The sequence below is a fragment of the Tripterygium wilfordii genome, chromosome 6 (assembly GCF_013401445.1).
Source record: "Tripterygium wilfordii isolate XIE 37 chromosome 6, ASM1340144v1, whole genome shotgun sequence".
Lineage (NCBI taxonomy): Eukaryota > Viridiplantae > Streptophyta > Magnoliopsida > Celastrales > Celastraceae > Tripterygium > Tripterygium wilfordii.
In genome coordinates this window covers 2,131,825-2,148,688 of record NC_052237.1, presented here as the reverse complement: position 1 = coordinate 2,148,688, position 16,864 = coordinate 2,131,825, and the positions used below count along the sequence as shown (strand labels likewise).

General features: G+C 38.9%; 2 protein-coding genes across 3 annotated transcripts; both read left to right on the top strand.

Moving 5' to 3' along the window:
- The first annotated feature begins 4,792 nt into the window (after positions 1 to 4,792).
- LOC119999482 (probable E3 ubiquitin-protein ligase XERICO) lies at positions 4,793 to 6,369 on the top strand. Its single transcript, XM_038847075.1, has 2 exons — positions 4,793 to 5,092; positions 5,581 to 6,369. The coding sequence occupies exon 2, from the start codon at positions 5,687 to 5,689 to the stop codon at positions 6,149 to 6,151; it is 465 nt and encodes a 154-aa protein (XP_038703003.1). The 5' UTR covers positions 4,793 to 5,092; positions 5,581 to 5,686; the 3' UTR covers positions 6,152 to 6,369.
- Positions 6,370 to 8,141: 1,772 nt separating this feature from the next.
- LOC120000514 (ribonuclease E/G-like protein, chloroplastic) lies at positions 8,142 to 16,551 on the top strand. 2 transcript variants are annotated; one of them, XM_038848619.1, is made up of 14 exons: positions 8,142 to 8,460; positions 8,763 to 8,866; positions 9,527 to 9,708; positions 10,122 to 10,374; positions 10,471 to 11,636; positions 11,771 to 12,088; positions 12,271 to 12,312; positions 12,951 to 13,075; positions 13,623 to 13,770; positions 14,285 to 14,357; positions 14,783 to 14,895; positions 15,227 to 15,346; positions 15,726 to 15,881; positions 16,276 to 16,551. In XM_038848619.1, the coding sequence occupies exons 1-14, from the start codon at positions 8,369 to 8,371 to the stop codon at positions 16,453 to 16,455; spliced, it is 3,072 nt and encodes a 1,023-aa protein (XP_038704547.1). In that variant the 5' UTR covers positions 8,142 to 8,368; the 3' UTR covers positions 16,456 to 16,551. The 2 variants fall into 2 exon arrangements, with proteins under 2 accessions (XP_038704547.1, XP_038704548.1); XM_038848620.1 differs by lacking the exons at positions 8,142 to 8,460; positions 8,763 to 8,866; positions 9,527 to 9,708 and having other exon boundaries at positions 10,128 to 10,374; positions 10,460 to 11,636; positions 16,276 to 16,550.
- The last annotated feature ends 313 nt before the right edge of the window (positions 16,552 to 16,864 follow it).

The window sequence follows — 16,864 nt, the reverse complement described above, 5'->3', positions numbered from 1 at the left end:
AGAGGCCTAATATTGGGCCCAATTTGAAAGAGGGCCTGTCTACCTATAAAGCGAAGTTCAAAGTTGAAGAAGAGTGATGAGAATCCCACATCAGAAGATGGTGGGTTTGAAGTCTAGCTTATAAGGGAGGACAAACCTCCTATTGTCAACCTGGGTTTTCAATAGAGAGTTAGGCCCAAACTTGTGATGCTAGACTTGGGCCCCCATCCCGTGTGGCGGGTATTCATCATCGGTGCTCTCGTTGAGAGGCACTCACCTTTGCGGAAAGGGCTGCCGTCCGGGAAAGGGCTACCGTCCGGGAAAGGGCTGCCGTCTGTCGGGCGAGGGTAGCCGCCAGGCGAGTGCAGCCGCCAGGCGAGCGTAGCCGCCGTGGACGTCGGCTCCCCAAGGGGGGAGGTCTGTTGAGATCCCACATCGGAAAACTAGGAGGACCAAACCTAGCTTATAAGCGCGGATCCTTCCCAACCTACCAGCCAAGGTTTTCATGGGATTCAGCCCATGGGCCTTGGTTACAGCCGGCCCGCAAGGGCGGCGGTTGGGCTTTGGTTGGCAGGGGGGTTGGTCTGTGGCTGTGGGCCGGTGTGGTTCTCATCATTGGTGCTTTCATTGAGAGCGCACGCGCCTGTGTGCAGGCCAATGGGCTGGCACTATCGTAGGCGGGCCTATCCCAGAGCCCGTTCCTTTGTGGAGTTGGGTTAGCAGACAGTAGGTCGTGTCCATTGTGGGCGGGTTGGAAAAGAGAAAAAGGCCGTTAAAAAAAAAGAGAAAAAGGCCGTTAAAAGTAACTGGGAAAGCCCTAGATCCACTGGACCTGGCAAGGCTATGTGACCCTGGCTCGCAAGGCTTGGGGTGGTAAGTGGGCTGTATGCCGAAATGGTACAGTCAAGTCCATGCACGAGGACGTGCATGCTCCCAAGGGGGGAGGTCTGTTGAGATCCCACATCGGAAAACTAGGAAGACCAAACCTAGCTTATAAGCGCGGATCCTTCCCAACATATCAGCCAAGGTTTTCATGGGATTCAGCCCATACCTCCCCCCTTGGGGAGCCGACGTCCACGGCGGCTACGCTCGCCCGACAGACGGCAGCCCTTTCCTGGATGGTAGCCCTTTCCCGGACGGCAGCCCTCTCCGCAAACGTGGGTGCCTCTCAATGAAAGCACCAATGATGAGAACCACACCACGGGATGGGGGCCCAAGTCTAGCATCACAAGTTTGAGACTAACTCTCTATTGAAAACTCAGGTTGACAATAGGAGGTTTGTCCTCGCTTATAAGCTAGACTCCAAACCCACCATCTTCCGATGTGGGATTCTCATCAAAGAGACAAAACCTGATGGCCTTTTCAGAAAGAGAAAGGAGACAAACCGAATTGGAGCCCATGAAGACGACGAGTCCAAACTCCAGACGCCATAGGAGCCGCTACACGTGTTTATAAGGGTGCGATCCAATTATAGATCGACACGTATGTGTCGGCAGATGGGTCGGCACGTGAAATTTATGCTGCACCATGTGGGTCTTTCATACTTCATTCACTGAACCTTCACCTCGCTCTTCGAGTGCCCTTTATTTTGAAAGCAATATCATGACTAATGAGTTTTTTTTTTCCCTTTTATATATATCATGAAATTTGACAATTAATCAAAAAGGAGATGTTCAAGTGGTCTTCAAAGTTACTAAAAAGATCAATAAAGTACCCTTTTTTTGTCACTGAAAAAAAAAATGCTTGTTTACATTCGCCTCACCGAAAAATATGCGTGTTTGACCGTTTGCAATTGAATCTGTGAAAATATTTTAATTTTCGACAAATAGATCACTCCAATCAAGATATTATTATCCCTAGAATGAAAGAATTTATAAATGAATAAAAAATAGAGAGAAACACAAGAATAAAGAATCGGTGACGACCTGAATCCCTGATGGATGAGCTATGAATTTATGATGGACTGACGATGGTGGCGGCGTGGTTCATTCGTATTTGATTCAATTTGAGTATTTTAAATTAGCACTTGTTTTTGTTACAAATAATGATACTTCAATTGTCTTGTTATTCTCTACACTTTTAGTGGACTAGACTGTGCATTTAATTCGTTCCATGATAGGCGAAAAATTAAGTCACACTTTTTGAATTATATTGGAAACTATTACATCACAAAAGTCAAAGAACTACTATCTGATTAAAATATTGATGTGTTTAGTGTTAACTCTTTATGTTTTCACGGTGATTACGGACCGAGTACTTTTATTTATGATTCATGTTAAAACAACACTTCATAAGGGAGATAAAAATAGAGAGCGTTGTCTCCGAACCCTCACAAATTTTTTTGCTCTCTTTGTCCAAAACCCTAACTCCTCCCCTGCACGCCAATGATAAAATATGAGACTATCACAATATTTGATGTGTCATAAAATCAAACAATATCTCTAACATAGAAGGTAACTTATAATATTTTCCCCCGTAGCCATTAAGTGGTCCTCTAATGCATCTTTTAGGTTATTCAAGCAATAACAGACAAATTTAAGCCCACATCCTCTTCCCCCCCCCCCCCCCTAGCTAGTTTGTCGTTTCGACCAAGACAATCTATGATATCGATACTTATCCATTTTTTTGGAAATTAAGCAGGTGCACTCAATTCCCAAAATATTGCCAATCCATTATCTTAGCTCAAGTGTATGAAACTCAAATTCTTACCATAAAAATGTAATGCCATTCTTGTTTCATCTTTGTATTGTTTGCTAGTCAACCAAGCCCTTGCTTTCTTACGACTACAATAATTCATGACCACAAAGCTAACTGTGAATAAATAATAGTCATTCGTGTACTCTTAAAAAATAATACATTTTGATGGCTTGGTCTTTCTAGATTTTTGTATGTGCAACAACTACAGTATACATATATATATATATATATATATATATATATATATATATATAGCAACCATATATTGGATGTTCACACGCAAATAACGATATATGTTGTTCAATTTTTCTGCCGAAACACACAAATAACGATGTTCTTTGTATTAAGTCTTGGACTCTCACATATTTGTTTTTCATGTGCCACCACCATTAGTACTTAGGTTCAGAAAAACACGTCTATAATGTGAAAGGAACTTGGCCTTATTTATAAACTATTCGGTTGAGTTATCTTAGATTGATGTGAGATTTTAGTCTTAACACTCCTACATATTTGTGAGTTGGGTTTGTCAGACCCACACTTATGAGCTGGGTTATGCAAAATCTAACAAGTGGATAGGTAGATGCCCACCCAATTGACCCGAGACATTGCTCTAATGTCATGTTGAACTTTTCAACCTAAACACATTGAATATATTGGTCACTCTGGATCACGGGATCACACAGATTTATTATTTATGGGTCATCGCTATTGGTACTTATACCTAAAAAATATGTTTATAATATAAGAGTAACTACGTTTTGTTTATAAAACACTCGATTGAATTATGTCACATTGACTTAATATTTTAGTCTTAATATATATCACAGAAATCTATGATTGAAACTAAACAAAGCTACAAGGAATCTCAAATATGTGGAGTAGATGTTTTTTGTTCAATAATAACTCCCACCCACATACTGTCCCATTCTCGATATTATGGTACACTTTGCCACCATTTGACACCTGGGCTGGGAGATAATCTTGCTGACTGGGGCTGATTCAAGGGGCCCCATTACAATGACATCGGTTCAAAAGGCGACACGTGTACAATATACCAGCAAAGCAAAACAGTGGATACTATTGACATCGGTACAGGGTACGACACGTGTACAATACACCAACACAGCAAAACGATGGGTACTTAAAAACCAGGGGCCCCTTGCACACCTGGATCACGTAGAACAAACCACGTTGTCAGTGCAATACACTTGAATGATAAACATTGTATTGAATAGCGGACACGTAAGCACTTCTGCAACGATTGAATAAGATATTTAATGCCACTTGTTCAATGTAGGATCAAGGAGGGAATAGGGATAGATGCAGCCAAACAAGTCCTACTGTGTTTTTTTTTGAATGGAGAGGACAAAATTGGACAATTCAAGCAATGCTGTTTTCTGTTTAGATGGTTTGGATCGGTGCCATTTGTGCGTCCTTGGTAGATTCATGCATGTAGTAGTTAGACTAAAGAGAAACAATATCGTGTGGTCCGATATATCTCTGAGAGTAAGAAAACCCAAAACGGACGATATTATTTGCATGTTTGAATATGTGGATTTTTGATATAATATCAAAACAATTCAATCCTAGTTAGAGATTGAAGATTTGACCAGCTTACACAATTATATTGTATACTCTAAAGTTCCAGTTCAATGAGGATATATCAAATTACCCTCATGACTTTATCTTTATTATGGGACCTTCCAATTCAATGTGGATATATGAAATCTGGTTAAATGTGGATATATCGAATAACTCTTTCAACTTTATACTTATCACGGGATCTAATTGTCAAAGAAGGGATGTAATTTTCAACAGGATTCTTGTTTTTTTCCATTCTAAATGGATGAGAATTGCTAGATTTAATCACAATAGGTACATATCGGGCAAGACGAATGCACGAATCCCACATAACCATTCAGGATATTGAAAGTACTAAATTTTGGGTTTGAGAGGAAAGTATTGCTAAACAAAGAGATTGAAACTGTGAAATTGTCCCCAGTACAAAAAACGAAAAATTTACTAAATCTGTCTCAATCATTTCCCAAATTAGAGAGAGGAAGATAAAAGGTGCAAAATTTACTGTGTAAATCTGTCCACTTTGTTCGCTTTTGTTTTGGTAAAGTTCAAACTTGCAGGCTCCAAGCTTCTGAAGGACTAAAAAGAGGAAGGATCGATGATATGAAGTAACCATGGTTACTTGCTGATTGGGGTCCGAAAAACTAACCATGGTTAAGAAACTGGGTTTTTGTTCCAGAGTTATATATACAAGATCGCCAGAGACCAAGTAGCAGCCATCATCGAATCCAAAAGACCACAAACAAGATACTTTGTGTCTCTGTTGATTGAACCTATGTTTTTCTTGTTGAATTCTTCTTCCTGAGAGTGCAAGCAAAGCAAAGCTAAGTTTTGTAGTGTAAGTATCTCTCACACGGCTTTCTTTTTTTTCCTTTTTCTTTTTTTGCAGAAGAAATTATCTGTTTCTATGGTTTGGTCCTCTCTTTATTGTTGGAAATATAAGGTTCAATCAACTCAGATTGGGCATTATCAAGGCCTGAACTTGGCTGGATCTTGATTGTTTCTTTCTTTTCTTGCATTCACATATATCAGCATAAATTTATAAATATTGTGGATTTTTAGGTTGTGGGTTGTTTGATTTGGCTCAAGTACTGTCCCCTTTAGGACACATCAGTTAGGTTTTGTTACCTGTTCTGGAGATTTTGTGCTGATCTAGTTTGACATTTTGAAAATCTTAATGTTTCTACTGCCATATAAAAGGTTGTTTTGTTCAATCAATTGTATTGTAATATCTCCATGTTTATATAGTGTCAAGTTTAGTCAGCTTTTACAATTTTTGCTTCCAGTTTTTGTGTGATGATCTAATTCTCCTGTATTGAATCTCAGATCACACATCACTGAAGGAGTTTGTTTACCATCTGGGAGTGCTGCATATATCTCCTTCTGCTTGGCTTATCTTTACATTGTTAGTTGGACAATTTTGAATCAAAAAATGGGTCTCTCTAGCCTTCCTGCTCCATCTGAAGGAGTTATATGTGTATTACTGGTAAACACTGCACTGTCTATCTCAATAGTTAAAGCCATAGTCCGATCAATCCTTCACGTTGTGGGCATCCGCGTCTCCTCATCGTCACAATCACCTCCTCCATCAGATTACCCTGAAAGCCTTGTAGAACCAATTGGGTTTTGTATGAACCCCTCGGATAGTTATGTTTCGGAGTTTCGGAGTATGAACCCAGCAATTCGTTTCGACTCTGTATCTAGTTGTAAGCACCATGAGCATGAATGCTCGGTTTGCTTGAATCAGTTTGAGCCGGAATCGGAAATAAACTGCCTGTCGTGTGGCCATCTCTTTCACAAGGTTTGTCTGGAGAGTTGGTTGAATTACTCCAACATTACATGCCCTATGTGCAGGACTTCTTTGATGTCTGAGCTAGAGCCATCTTGCTTATGGTGAAACATCTAGGACCTTGGAGCCTGATGAAGTTATCTTTGTACAGCATGTAGTGTACAGATGTTTAGATGAGTGAATCAGCTATGAGTTATGTTTTATGCCCGAGTTTACGCTTATATTGAGGGGCTCCCCTGAGAGATCAAGATTGTATGTACATATTTTGAGGTCTATGATACTTATGAATCTGACTTTGATCATGAACATCCGAGTTAACGGAGATAGATTTTGTTTATTTTCTTAGACTTAGTTTTCATGTCATGAAATCACATCGTATGTTTTGATGCGATTTCATGACATTATTGTCAATGTTTTGATCTTGATTTTTATGCCAATACATCTTAGTAGTGTTTGAAATTTAGATCATGAGAACTGTTGGGGTGAAATACGGTCGACTGAGTAGGCCCCCATGACGGTCGACGTATGAACCGGCCTTAACGTTGGGCGCTGGTTCATACGTCGTGGCCACACGTCGACCGTATTTCGCCCCAGCTAGCAAGAACAAAAGTCAGTCTCTATCTGAGATTTGGCTGGCCTTTCATCTGCTTAGGTTACAGCCTTAAGTAGTTAAGCCAATGAAGCTGTTGACCAAACTGTGATATTGGTCCATAGAGAGAGGAAAATAAGCATCCTGGGTGGTCACTACCCTAACCTGCCCCCTTGAGTCCATTAACTTTAAGAAATTGTTCGTAGCCACCAGATGGAATGTATTTTGATGCTTGTTAGGTTGCAGCACATACAGCATCTGTTACTGTCCTGCAGATGTGTCTTTGGAGCAGTTCACACATTACATCAAAGTCTTACGCAATTCAAGTTGCTTATCAATTAGCTAAAATTTATTTTTTAAAATTTTTTTCAAGTCTTAGACATTTCATAATCTGGAACACTATTTAAGACCATTGTTAATCCTTGACACACCTTTCCTTGGCTTGCTCTGGCAGAGAAACTACTGGGGACGCTAAAAGACCTGAAATAAGCCCATTCACTCGTGCTTGCAGGCCCTTTCGCAATATGATAGCTTCAGCTTTCCTCAACTTAACCACCATTCCTCTGCGTCGCCTACGCACAATTGATCCAAGAAGGACAAATGAACCAGCTGTAGTGTTTAGCGTATCCTTGGTTCCAATTGTTGATTTGGACCAATGATGAGGAGAGAAAAGCTTATTGTTGATTTGGAAAGCATTTGCTCAAATATTGACATAAACGCACATGATTTCATTTGGAACATGAGGACCATGTGGGATCCACGTTTTCACATGATCATGTGCGTCCATCTCAATATTTGGTATAGTTAGAATAAAAGTATCGAGATCTTTAGCATTTTCAAACCTTCTGCTTTCTGAAGGACTTGCTTTCTGAAGGACTATTTGAATTCAGGTTGTTCAAAAAATGGCCAAAAGCAAATAGATTAGTTGTTTTTTTTTTAAAAAAATTACACATTTCTTCACCAAAAACCTAACCGAATAGAAAAAATGGACGAAAAAAAAAAAAAAGCCGACCATTTGGTGGGTTTAATTTATGTAAAAAATTTGACCGAAACCGGATACGAACACCCCTAATTTGAATGTACCAAGTGCTTCCTTATACAAAAAAGAAAAAGAAAAAAGAAAAAGAATGTACCAAGTGGTGCTTATGCCATATAAGGTGGGTCCGATCATGATGCTTGGACAATTTTGGAAGCCCAAATTATATTCTGGGCCAGATCTGGGCAACGACAAAAAATCCAGTTGTGAAACTCAACTTCTTATCTGGCCAGATATCGGCTGGGTTTAAATCCATTTATGAAGCCCAACTTTGTGTGAGTGTGATACAACTGACAAGGCACCAAGCCCAAATAAGTTAAATAACAGAATCATGAGGCCTGGTCAGCCTGGACAAGTTTGGAAGCCCAAATTCTTTTCCTTGGGCCAGTAATGGGCTGGGTCTAAGCCCAATTGTGAAGCCCAACTGCTGTGTGATGGCCTGAGGGCGACACAAGGCGCCAAGCCGAAAGAACGGTATCCTAATTTTTATCTTCGGACGACGCTGCAAAAACACCCATCTATCCATTCCCGGTGAGGGAAGGTTGCCACAGTGTTTCTCTCCTGAGAACCTCAATAGCTCAAGCTAATAAAAATGGCGATGTTACCCATGGTGTTTGCCTCAATTTACCAGTCAAGGACTGTCTCTTTTGCCTTATCTGCCTTCCTTTCTGTACTCCCCTGAACTCCAAGCTCCGCTTCAATGGATTTCTCTGAGGCTGGCCTTCGGCCTTACAATCCCCTCTCTCGTCGCAGCCTCTCTTGCTTACTCGGTCCCGAACGATTCCTTTCTCCGTAAGTATTTTACCTATTCGATAACCAATTCGTGTTCGTGCATCAATTCTAGTATGTGTGATTTTTTTTAACTAATTAGTATATATTGAATTGATGTGTTGGGGTTTCTTCATCTTCTTGAATAAGTATGTTGTGCTTCTTTCGTGCATCAGTTTCAGGAATTAATTTTTCATGCGGATTTCCTTTCTGTTACTTTAATCATGCAATGTGAGGCCGGAGAATACTGTAATTTAGTAGACTTTTGTCTATTCAGCCTGATTCTATGTCTGAAGATTTCTAATGCCTTCTGCCATCTGAAGCAGATATATATGTCATCATGCGCCGGCGGTGGATGTTCTCAGATTTAATCTTTTTGTGGAAAATCGCAATTCTCTCAAAGGATACCCAATAAAGTCTGTGACGAAAGGTAATTTCTTTGAGAGTCTCATGCGGAATCTTGTTTCATAAGTTTCTGAATGCTTGTGCAATCTCTGGTCACAGTATCAGCCACTATTTTTTTTTTCATATTTCATAGAGGTTTTCTATTGGTTTGTTCCTGTTTTTGCCACTGTTAGTTGGGTATTTATATACTTGGCTGGTCAAACTGATCGCAATGTCGAAATGCATGCAATAGTTCTCTCAACCCGGAACAAATCCAATTGTCGATAGCTTCCTACCTGAAAGACGTTTTTGGTAAAATCAGTGATTTGTAGGCTTACTTGGCAGGCATCAGTCCCTTGCTGTCTGGTGCAAGTTTCTTCCATTTCTCTGTATCCAGGCTTCAAAAAACGAACCTTCAAAATTAAGTTTTAAACTAAAGTAATTAATATTAGCTTCGAAATTAAGTTTTAATCGACAGTAATTAATATTATCCTGCTCGCAAACTATGCTTCTTTGTGATTTTGGATAATCAGGCAATCCTTTTGAACATATCATTCATATTATGCAGTACAATATGCAAACTCCATCTGTTTTCCTCTTAGTCAGAGCCATAGTGGACTAGTGGTTACCATTCCCATCTTATGCAAACTTCCTTCTTTATTCTAGTTTAGATTGTTGATGGATCTTGTCCATTCTGATTTCTCAGGTCAGTATGCTACTACATCTAGAGGGCAATGTTATGTTGTTTGGGTTGTTGAAGCTGATTTGTTAGCTGGTCAGCTTCTGTACATTACTGGGGATCCCATAGGCTTAGGCTGTTGGGATCCAGATATGGCTATCCTAATGTCTCCTACTGAACAAGCAAACTTGTGGAAGACTGAAGTCAAGGTAATTTCAATTTGCCGTTGTGAGTAAAACATAAAGTGATTTCAACTGCAGTAAGGCATGCATTATGCAGTCACATTCAGCATTCACTCTTAATGACTTTCTATATCAAGGATTCATTTACTGTGTGTGGGATACATGTAAGTAACAGAAGGTTAGGTCTGCATAGTTGAGTGAATCTGATTTCATGTGGATGTGGCCTCATAACCCATTGCCCAATGGTTTTTGATTGTAATGAAATTCTCAGTAGCGGATGAATATTTTATGTTTATGCAGAGGATTTCTTGATGAGATATACTGATTATTGAATAAGTGTCCCAACATTTAAAACAAGAGAGCTACCTGATCCCTCACCAGTTAGATAAGTTCATTGCTGAATATTGAATAATCTTCCTGATCACCGTTATTTTTTCCAGATAGCTTCTGGCATGAATTTCAGGTATAATTATTTCATTAAAGAGGAAACTTGGCCTTCATGTGATATTACTTGGAGACCTGGACCTGAATTTTCTCTATCAGTGCCTCTTACTGTCAAACAAGATAGGAAAATTGTAGTGAGAGATTCATGGATGAGGTTTGGTACTCGGAGGTCTCCAGATCAGTTTTGGGGGTCATGGATGGAGGAGACCCACTTGCCTGTGCAACCTTCATTCTCAGCTGTAGCTACAGGTAATGTTCCTGTCTTGGCCACTTTATACATATAAATTCCTGCCTATAACTTGCTTAGAATGTACCTGAACTCAACTGCGTCCAGTGATTTAACAGATGAATATAAGATTGCAAAAGGCATTGGAGGGGATTTCAGTATAACAAAGCCCTTCTTCAATAATGTCATGGTCGAGCCATTGCTGAATGACATCAAAGTGAATAAACCATTTGTAAAGAATATAGAAGTTAAGGATAAATTTACTACTAATGTTGAGGATACAATTAGTTCTGCACAAAGGGGTTCAAGTTGTACAACATTTTACTCCGAAAATGACCAGCCTGTTGAGGAACCATGGTTACCGCAGTCGTTGTTCCAGTGGAATGTTGATGTTTCCGAATATAATGGCCCTGTGAAAGATGACAAAGCTCATTTGGATGTTAATAATCAGCATGTCCAAGTACAAGGACAGCTGTTGCCTGAAACAGACGCCGAGCTAATTCTGAAGGAGGACTCTGTTTCGACTTTAATACTGATTAATTCTTCAATATGCACCATGCAAAGGATTGCTGTTTTGGAGGATGGGAAGTTGGTTGAATTATTACTGGAACCAGTTAAGAGCAACGTACTGTGTGATAGTGTCTATCTAGGGGTAGTCACAAAGCTTGTTCCTCACATGGGTGGTGCATTTGTTAATATAGGAAATTCTAGGCATTCTCTCATGGACATTAAGCAAAATAGGGAACCCTTCATATTTCCTCCATTTCGTCGGAGGAGAGAGAAAGAAATCAATTCTTCTGTTTCAGGCCTTGAAGGGCACCCAGTTGTCCCTGAAAATGAGGACACATCAGATGATGTCGAAGTCATTGATGATGTTGCAGACATCAATTCAAATGATGATTCCGTACAATTTATGCACAGTGATTATGAGGAGCATGAAATAGATGATGATTTTGATGTTTTGGAAGTTCTTAAGGACAATATAAACGGAAGTGAAGTTGATTATGTTGAAGAGGAAGCTGATATTGAGGAGTTAGATGGAAGAGAGCAGCATTTGGAAGGCAAAACTATGAATGGTTCCCTTCCTGTTAAATCAGAAGATTCTAATGGTTATAAAATACTTCATCCCCCTGATATGAAGGATTCAAATCACTTAATGGCCAATGAATATAATTGGGCTCAGGTTCGAAAGAACACCAAAATAGTTGTGCAAGTTGTCAAAGAGGGGCTAGGCACGAAAGGGCCCACACTGACCGCTTATCCAAGATTAAGAAGCAGATTCTGGGTATGTTGGTTTTACATCCTTGACTTTCTTTGAAACATTGGTTTCTTTATTTTCATATTTTAATTTTTTTTTATCAACATGCATAATATATTTTGCATCCTCATTTGTTTCTTTATTATCATTCCGTATTGCAGATATTGCTAACTCGTTATCAAAAGGTTGGAGTCTCAAAGAAAATTATTGGTGTTGAGCGTACTCGCTTAAAAGTCATAGCAAAAACATTGCAGCCTCAGGGATTTGGCCTGACTGTCAGGACTGTTGCTGCTGGTCATTCTTTAGAGGAACTGCAGAAGGACTTGGAAGGTTTACTTTCCACTTGGAAAAATATAATGGAACATGCAAAATCTGCTGCTCTTGCTGCCGATGAAGGTGTGGAAGGTGCCGTTCCTGTTATCTTGCATAGGGCAATGGGCCAAACACTTTCTGTTGTCCAGGATTATTTTAGTGACAAGGTAAATGGACAATAATATAATAGCTCCCGTTTTCCATTTTTATTTTCTCCATTTTAAATGCTATTCTTGAGATCAAAATTCTACACAATAGTCCACATTAAACCCAACTCTTCAGTGTAAATGTAAATCCCTGGTACTAAGAGCATTTCCTACTTTTTATTCTTCTTTATTATCTTTCGCAGGTTGATAGAATGGTAGTTGATTCGCCAAGGACATATTATGAGGTAAGGCAAAACTGATTATCAGAGAAATGTGCTACTGGATTCAGAAACTGTGTGCAAATGTTTGGTTGTGCATGTTCCTTCAATGGACATTCATGCTAGTCCTTTGAACTAGGCATCAGCATGTTTATGGTTGAGTTATTAACTTTACGTCATGGGCTGGGAAAATTGAGTTAAAAGACATCAATCTGGGTTAGACATATGGATGCAAGTGACTCATTTATGTTACTTGATAATCACCCAGTCAAAACAGCAGGAAATTAAGTAGGATTTTTACCAGCATTCATATAACAAATCAATCCTATAATACTATGCCGTATGCTCTTGCGGAAGCTTATAACTTCTACTGTTACGATTATGGAGAGATTTTTCTGTAGTAAATAAGCCTATGAGGGCTAGGAAATTCTCTATGTATTTGACATTTTTTGTTCAAAATGGCTTAAGCAATTGAATTTGACTACAATTGGAAACTATTCTTAGTAATCTGACGCAGGTATCCTCACTCCTTAAAATTATAATAAATCCTGGAGTGAAGTCAGTAATATGTTCTAGATTTATGGTCTAATTAATACTAATTATCTCACCTCAACTTTATGTTTTGCGTTTGAAATACTATTAATGCCAACTCTTTTCTTTTCCAGGTTACCAACTACCTTCAAGACATTGCTCCCGATCTATGTGATCGAGTTGAGTTATATGGCAAGAGGATTCCCCTCTTTGATGAGTTTAATGTCGAAGGAGAGATCAATAACCTCCTAAGTAAAAGGTGACAGTTTGCTGCAGAGGTTTTGTTGTCATAATCCCACCATTTTTCTGTTTGGATGGATTCTTATCTGTTTCTGTGGCATTATATTGTGCAGTCTTTTGATAGATCTTTCTTTCCTGGTTCTTCCAATTCAGGTTCTTAAAATCTGAACATACTGAAATCATCAAGAAATTTCCTCAAATTAAAGAGATAATAACCATCATTCTGTCTAGAGGTTTGACACTTGCAGAGGCATCGCCTATGGACTACGGTTCATCTGTTTATCTCCTTAAAATAAAGCAAAGGGCTATATGAATATATAACTTCACATGGACCCTAGAGTGTGGACCTGGAGTATCTGAATCAGGCTACTATTAGGGAGAGCCTAAGTATTTGAGGCTATTCTAAAATTAGCTTTCATTTTTGTGCTCAAGTTATCAGAAAAATCTAGATAAATCTTCCTTTTCCCTTGGATGTATTTTTTTGAGAAGGATGAATTTTTCTAGTTAATAATGAGAAACCTTTCATTGCCCTTTATTTTTATGTTTTCACATCTATTGGCTTATAGGGTCTCACTTGCTAATGGAGGGTCCCTAGTGATTGAACAAACTGAGGCATTGGTCTCAATCGATGTGAATGGGGGTCATGGGATGCTTGGCCATGGGAATTCACAGGAGAAAGCTGTTCTGGATGTCAATCTTGCAGCTGCAAAACAGGTAGTTATATGCTGAACTCCCTTCATCGCTTTATGCAGAGACAGTCTGTTTACTTAAGGAGGTTTATTCTTATTGATCTGCAACCTCTAGGACTTTTATTAAGGGAAACTGAAAGGTTATATATTTTGTTTGTTCTTATACACTTCTAAGATTTCATTCTTATGAAAATTCTTAGTATAGCATGTTAGTCTATGACTCTGACATAAATGTGGCAAAGCATATTAAAAATATAGCTTAAGTAAATTCTTAGTATTTCATGTCAGTCTAAAGTCTTAGTATATCATGTTAGTCTGACTCTGATATAGATGTGGATAAGAAGAAAAAAAATAGCAAGCTAAGAGGGTCAAAAGCTCGCAGTTGAAGCACTTTCTAGTTTGCAACTTTGCACGTATGTCTTTAACTTGTCATCAATTGCTAGAGCTACACTGATCCACAGTGTGGATCAGTTGCCTGATTATGCTGTCTATTCCTGTAAACCATTGTTTTACTAGTTCTGTAATCAAATGTGTTTCAGATTGCAAGGGAGTTACGGCTGAGGGATATTGGTGGCATTATTGTAGTTGATTTTATAGATATGGAAGATGAATGTAAGTAGAACTTTCTGTTCTCTCTGTCTCTCAACTTTCCTCCCCCTCCCCCTTTCCCACAAAACCTGAGTTAATGATTCCTGGGTTATATGTTGACTTGAAGGGGATTTTGTTATCAATCTCTTTTTGAAATGTCATTGCCTTGAATTAGGCATCAAACTTGCATACTTTTTCATATCTGCAAGTTCAAAAAAATTGTCATGAAATAGGTTGCTGTTGACTTTAGAGAATCAATAGTCTGCATCCAGAATCTCTCTTAAAACATGTTAGTGGAGTAAGGGTTGAGACGGATTTTTGGAAAGTCCTCAATTATGATTTGACAATCTCTTCAGCAGAGATACTACACTTGCTATAATCATTATTTAAAGTTCCTATGGTCTGCCTTCTTATTTTCATCCTTTTTTCTTTGAGCATTCTTTCTTCAGCAAACAAGAGACTGGTCTATGAGGAGGTTAAGAGAGCTGTTGAGAGAGACCGCTCGATGGTGAAAGTGTCTGAACTGTCCAGGCATGGACTCATGGAAATAACTCGAAAGAGGGTATGCTTCCTAATCGTCAATGATTTCTCTTTTTTCCTTTCAATTTTTGGACTTTCCTTAAAAGCAACACAGTTATAGCAATGGGAAGATGTATCAACTGCAAAGCAATTAGCATTGCATCAACTGCATGGGATGCACTAGAAAGACATGCCACATAAATACATGTATATATATACTTAATCTTTAGCAATATGAAAAATGTTATTGAAATTTTCAAGATATCTCAATGTATACGGTATTTGTTTCTCATACTAACGATTTCTGTTAAAGAAGTTAATCTTATTTTATTTTATATATTTTTATATGATTGAATGTCGTATGACAATGGCAGGTTCGACCAAGTGTGACATTCATGATCAGTGAACCATGCACATGCTGTCATGCGACTGGAAGAGTTGAAGCTTTAGAGACTTCCTTCTCAAAAATCGAGCAAGAAATTTGTCGAATGCTTGTAAGTTACAGAGATGGGAATAATCATTGCCTTATCTGCCATTTTTCTTTATTAGATGGACGAACCAGAACTACTGACAGTCTGATGATTGTATTAGGGATGAAATAGTATGCATTTTCAGAAGTTCTTTCTGTTAAATGAAAACTCAACAAATATCCTCCTATGATAATGATAATATTTGCATCTAGAAGTGGTCTTTTCAAATAAATAAATTGTTGAGTTGCATTTACGTAACTACTATGATAACCCTTGGAACCTCTTTTCTTACATTCTGTTCCTTTTGTTTGTAACTCTTTGCTACCTCATTGGAAAAGTGAAAGAATGCGAGAACGGAAGAACACTGTTTTAACTATGAACTCTTTTTTATTATCTGGGTCAGGCGATGAAGAACCACAAACCAGACGCTGAAAACCCCAAGTCCTGGCCAAAGTTAATATTGAGGGTTGACCATCACATGTGCAACTACTTGACTTCTGGGAAAAGGACAAGACTTGCAATTTTGAGTAGCTCCCTCAAAGTTTGGATTCTACTGAAGGTATTTTTGCTGACCATGTATTTCTCATGTTTCCTATTCTGTAGTTTTGCATGTATTACCCCAATTTCTTACCTTCATTTTGAACCCCATTCAGTTGGCGCGGTGGATGTTTAGGGGCTCTACATATGTGTTTATGATTAATGGGTATCCCACTTGCTACATGGATTGGGTTAAAATGGAGGACAATATTTGGGGATTGTAGCATTACTCTCAGAATAATAGGAAAAGAGTGACTTCGTATGCTAAGAGACTGATTTTGGCGTCTAGTTCACCCATCAGCTCTCTCTCTCTCTCTCTCATGCAAATGAATCATGAATATTTGCTACCAACAGATCCATCTCTTTGTAAATTTGTTGTGCTCTTGTTACTGAGTTGCAGAGTTATAATTTCACAGGTTGCTAGAGGATTTTCCAGGGGTGCATTTGAGGTTAAACCTTTTACTGATGACAAAGAAGATGAAAATCATCGTCAGGCAGCCATTCCGTTGTTGCGATCATCAAAAGTGGGACCTCATAATTCAGGCAGAAAAGTGACTATTGTTCCAATCAAAACGAGGAAAGCTAACGGAAAATGAATTTGCCATTCCGTACCCTTTTTTTTTTGTTTGTTGCTGTTTTCTGTGCAGATAATCATGATATTTTTCCCATCTGTTAAATTATGAGGTGGGGGGGGGGGGGGGGGGTGTGTGGTAAGAAAGAATGGCGAATGTAGGCGGGGGCCTCTACATGGTTTTTTTTTTTGAGATCTAATAAAACTTTCATCAGCAGAATGTGTGATGTTCAAGGCCTCTCTCGGTTTACTCCATGGCTGCTACAGACGTGCTCATTTGTTTTGCTGCCGAAAATTTGTTTCCCTCTTATGTAGGGTAAAACTGGCAGGAATGCAAGTATAGAAAGTGATACGAAAGAGAATATATGCATACAAGTGGGCCATGATCCCTAGGATCAAGAAAAGGAAATGAAGGAAAAAAAAAAAGGGAAGGA